Source organism: Gossypium arboreum, chromosome 7 (assembly GCF_025698485.1).
Source record: "Gossypium arboreum isolate Shixiya-1 chromosome 7, ASM2569848v2, whole genome shotgun sequence".
NCBI classification, from domain to species: domain Eukaryota; kingdom Viridiplantae; phylum Streptophyta; class Magnoliopsida; order Malvales; family Malvaceae; genus Gossypium; species Gossypium arboreum.
This window is the reverse complement of record NC_069076.1, coordinates 24,725,917-24,728,585: the sequence shown is the minus strand read 5'-3', so window position 1 is coordinate 24,728,585 and position 2,669 is coordinate 24,725,917. Positions and strand designations below refer to the sequence as shown.

The 2,669-nt window shown below is 30.4% G+C and overlaps 1 protein-coding gene across 1 annotated transcript; it reads right to left on the bottom strand.

Annotated features, from left to right (window-relative positions):
- Positions 1 to 699: 699 nt before the first annotated feature.
- LOC108465957 (60S ribosomal protein L13-1-like) lies at positions 700 to 2,373 on the bottom strand. Its single transcript, XM_017766360.2, has 5 exons — positions 2,224 to 2,373; positions 2,003 to 2,118; positions 1,775 to 1,908; positions 1,239 to 1,397; positions 700 to 1,156 (listed from the first exon to the last, which is right to left on the bottom strand). The coding sequence occupies exons 2-5, from the start codon at positions 2,109 to 2,111 to the stop codon at positions 935 to 937; spliced, it is 624 nt and encodes a 207-aa protein (XP_017621849.1). The 5' UTR covers positions 2,112 to 2,118; positions 2,224 to 2,373; the 3' UTR covers positions 700 to 934.
- Between the last annotated feature and the right edge of the window lie 296 nt (positions 2,374 to 2,669).

The following is a 2,669-nucleotide window of genomic DNA, read 5'->3' as shown; positions in this document are numbered from 1 at the left end:
ACCTTAAAATGAGTTAATTTTCCTGATTGGTTTTACTAATTTTGTTGTTTGTTTATTTTTATATTTAGTTATTTTAGTTATTAATTTACTTTATAAGTTGTTGTAATATATGATTTAATTATTTGTATTTAGACTTATTATTGTAAAATAATTTTTAATAGATTTATTCCATCCTCTTTTAGGTATGACGTCGAGGAGATTTCGACATTAAATCTAAAAATTATTTTTACATTTAGTAAGATAAATAGGAATGTTATAGCAATAAAAGCATTTGCAATATATGGAAAACATTAATAATCCAAATAATTAACTTTAGTTGCAAAATTAATAAAATTGAATTGCACCATTTTTTGGACAAACCAATTTGTTCAATATCAAAATTGAGAATTATTAAAATAAAGTTTCTACAATTACATCTATTAACAAACCAATTATTTGTTAAATTTGTTTTTAAATTAAAGAAAAAATTTTTGATTTAATGTTATTTATTGATTTATAATTAATAATAAAATTTAGCTTTCTAAACTAATTAGTAAGAATTTTTTTTCAAAATAAAAACATTCAATATTCTAGTTGATCGATGAAAATAAATTTTGAAATTAATTCAAAAATTATCGAATACCAAAAACACATTTTATGAAAAATCAAAACACAAAAATATATATATCACTTTTAAAAAATTATTATTTCCAAAAACAATTTTCCTGCTAAATAAATCTTTGACTAATTTCCAAAAATATTTAAGCTTTTCCTTCCAGTATTGGAGAACTCTAAAACTTAACAAAATCGAAAACAGAATTACAAACGTAATACCAAGCTTCAAAGGTGCTGTTTTAACCCAACTGACAAGAAAACCCAAAAAATTAATAAAAAAAGAGAGAAAAGAAAAGCTAACGTCTTTAACGAGTTAAATCCCAGAACACATCAAACAACGTTACTTCTTATCTTCTTTTTCAGCCTCAGCAGCCTTCTTCAATCTGGCACCAATATGGCGCTCATTCATTCGTTCCACACGGAGCTTGTTATAAGCCTTGAATGACTTCATCTCCTCTGTGACCTTCACAAGATCAACTGAAGGCTTCTCACGAGAAATAGGCATATATGATCCTTGTACTTGGGTTGCAGTTGCAAGCTCTTCGGCAGTAGAATCACCAGCCTACATGAACAAAAAGCAAAATTAATGTTATAAACAACTAGGGATTTAACGTGCTAATCACTGAAAACCAAATTAAAATTACCTTAAATTTGCGAGCACATCTTGGGAAGACAACAAGTTTGGCCTTGTAGGTCTTAAGCCTCTGAACATTGGCTTGAAGACCTTCAAGAGATCTATTTTTACGGCGGTGATCAACAGCAATACCTATGGTGGGTGCAAGTTTCTTTGAAATACCAGCTGCCTAATAAGAGAACACAGTGAGTGCCGCATTTGTAACAACATAGCAACTATATGAAGATGGAAATCAAAAATTATCTAGCATATATGTTAGACACATCAATCTATCTACACTTACAAAAACACCAAGAGGATTTATTTTTACATAAACGTTGCTGGTCAATAATATTACTGATCACATTGCAGAGTAACAAAATATTTCTTCAATCACTTGAAATTACAGTTAGCATTTATTATGGAATTTACCAAAAGGTCTTTCCTACAATCAAAATAAGAAAAAAATTAAAACAAAAACATCAAGGTAGTACATTAGAAAGATCAAGAGCTTCTAAACATGACGAAAATTTGTGTAAAACAAACTGAGAGCAGAAAAGAGCATACCTTAAGCTCTTCAAGAGTGAAACCCTTTCCAGCTCTCAACTTCATGTTGTACTTCAAGGTCTGGCCATGGACAACAGGGCGAAGAGGCCCAGCAGTAGGTCTTGGAAAGATCCTTACTGCTTTCTTTTGCCTTGCTGCAAAAATCCCAAATCCCATTAACTACAGATCAAATTCGATCTAAAAAACATGATAATTCATTAAAAAAAAAGAATCTAATAGAAAACCCACCAATTCTTCTTCTAGCCTTCCTTGCTGGCTGGTTGAACCAAGTTTTCACGTAGTTCTGCCAGTGCTTCTTAAAGTGCCCATTTGGAATAACATTGTTATGCTTAACCATGGCTTACCTGTAATTTCAGTACATAAAGCCAAAATGTCAAACAAAACAATAGTAAACAGAAGAAAAAATCAAAACGTCAAACAAAATGGTGAACAAGAAGAAGAAATGGGACCTTCGGCTGGGAAGTGAGTCGAGGAGATAGAAGACCGGCGCAAAGACAAAATGAACCCCTTCCAATTATTTTTAGGGTTTTCTCTGCAACGGCTTATTTATATACAAAGCTTTTTCTGGATCCGACGGCCATTTTACATAGCTTAGCAATCGGACGGGCAAAACAATGTTGGTTTTTTTATAGAAAAATAATGTTGTTTTAAGAGGGTTTTTACATCAAAATACAGAAATGGGCCAAAATTTGGAAGCCCAAAAGGTTTGATTCTGATCAAAATACAAACTTAACCGTTTTATTTAAAATTCTGAGTTAAAATAAAAACATGTTTTGCTAATTTTTATGGAAAATTTATATATTAGTTATATATTAAAGGATTGGGTGGACTACATCTAATGTCACTAAACTATTAGTATGTTCATTCAATTTCAAAAAGTTATAAGATAGTTATT

Bases quoted from the DNA above. Each gene is read 5' to 3' on its own strand.
- LOC108465957 (XM_017766360.2), bottom strand. From the start codon at position 2,111: ATGGTTAAGCATAACAATGTTATTCCAAATGGGCACTTTAAGAAGCAC. The intron at 1,909-2,002 runs GTGGGTTTTCTA...GGATTTTTGCAG, and splicing joins GAAGGCTAGAAGAAGAATTG to CAAGGCAAAAGAAAGCAGTA. The intron at 1,157-1,238 runs GTAATTTTAATT...TTGTTCATGTAG, and splicing joins GATGTGCTCGCAAATTTAAG to GCTGGTGATTCTACTGCCGA.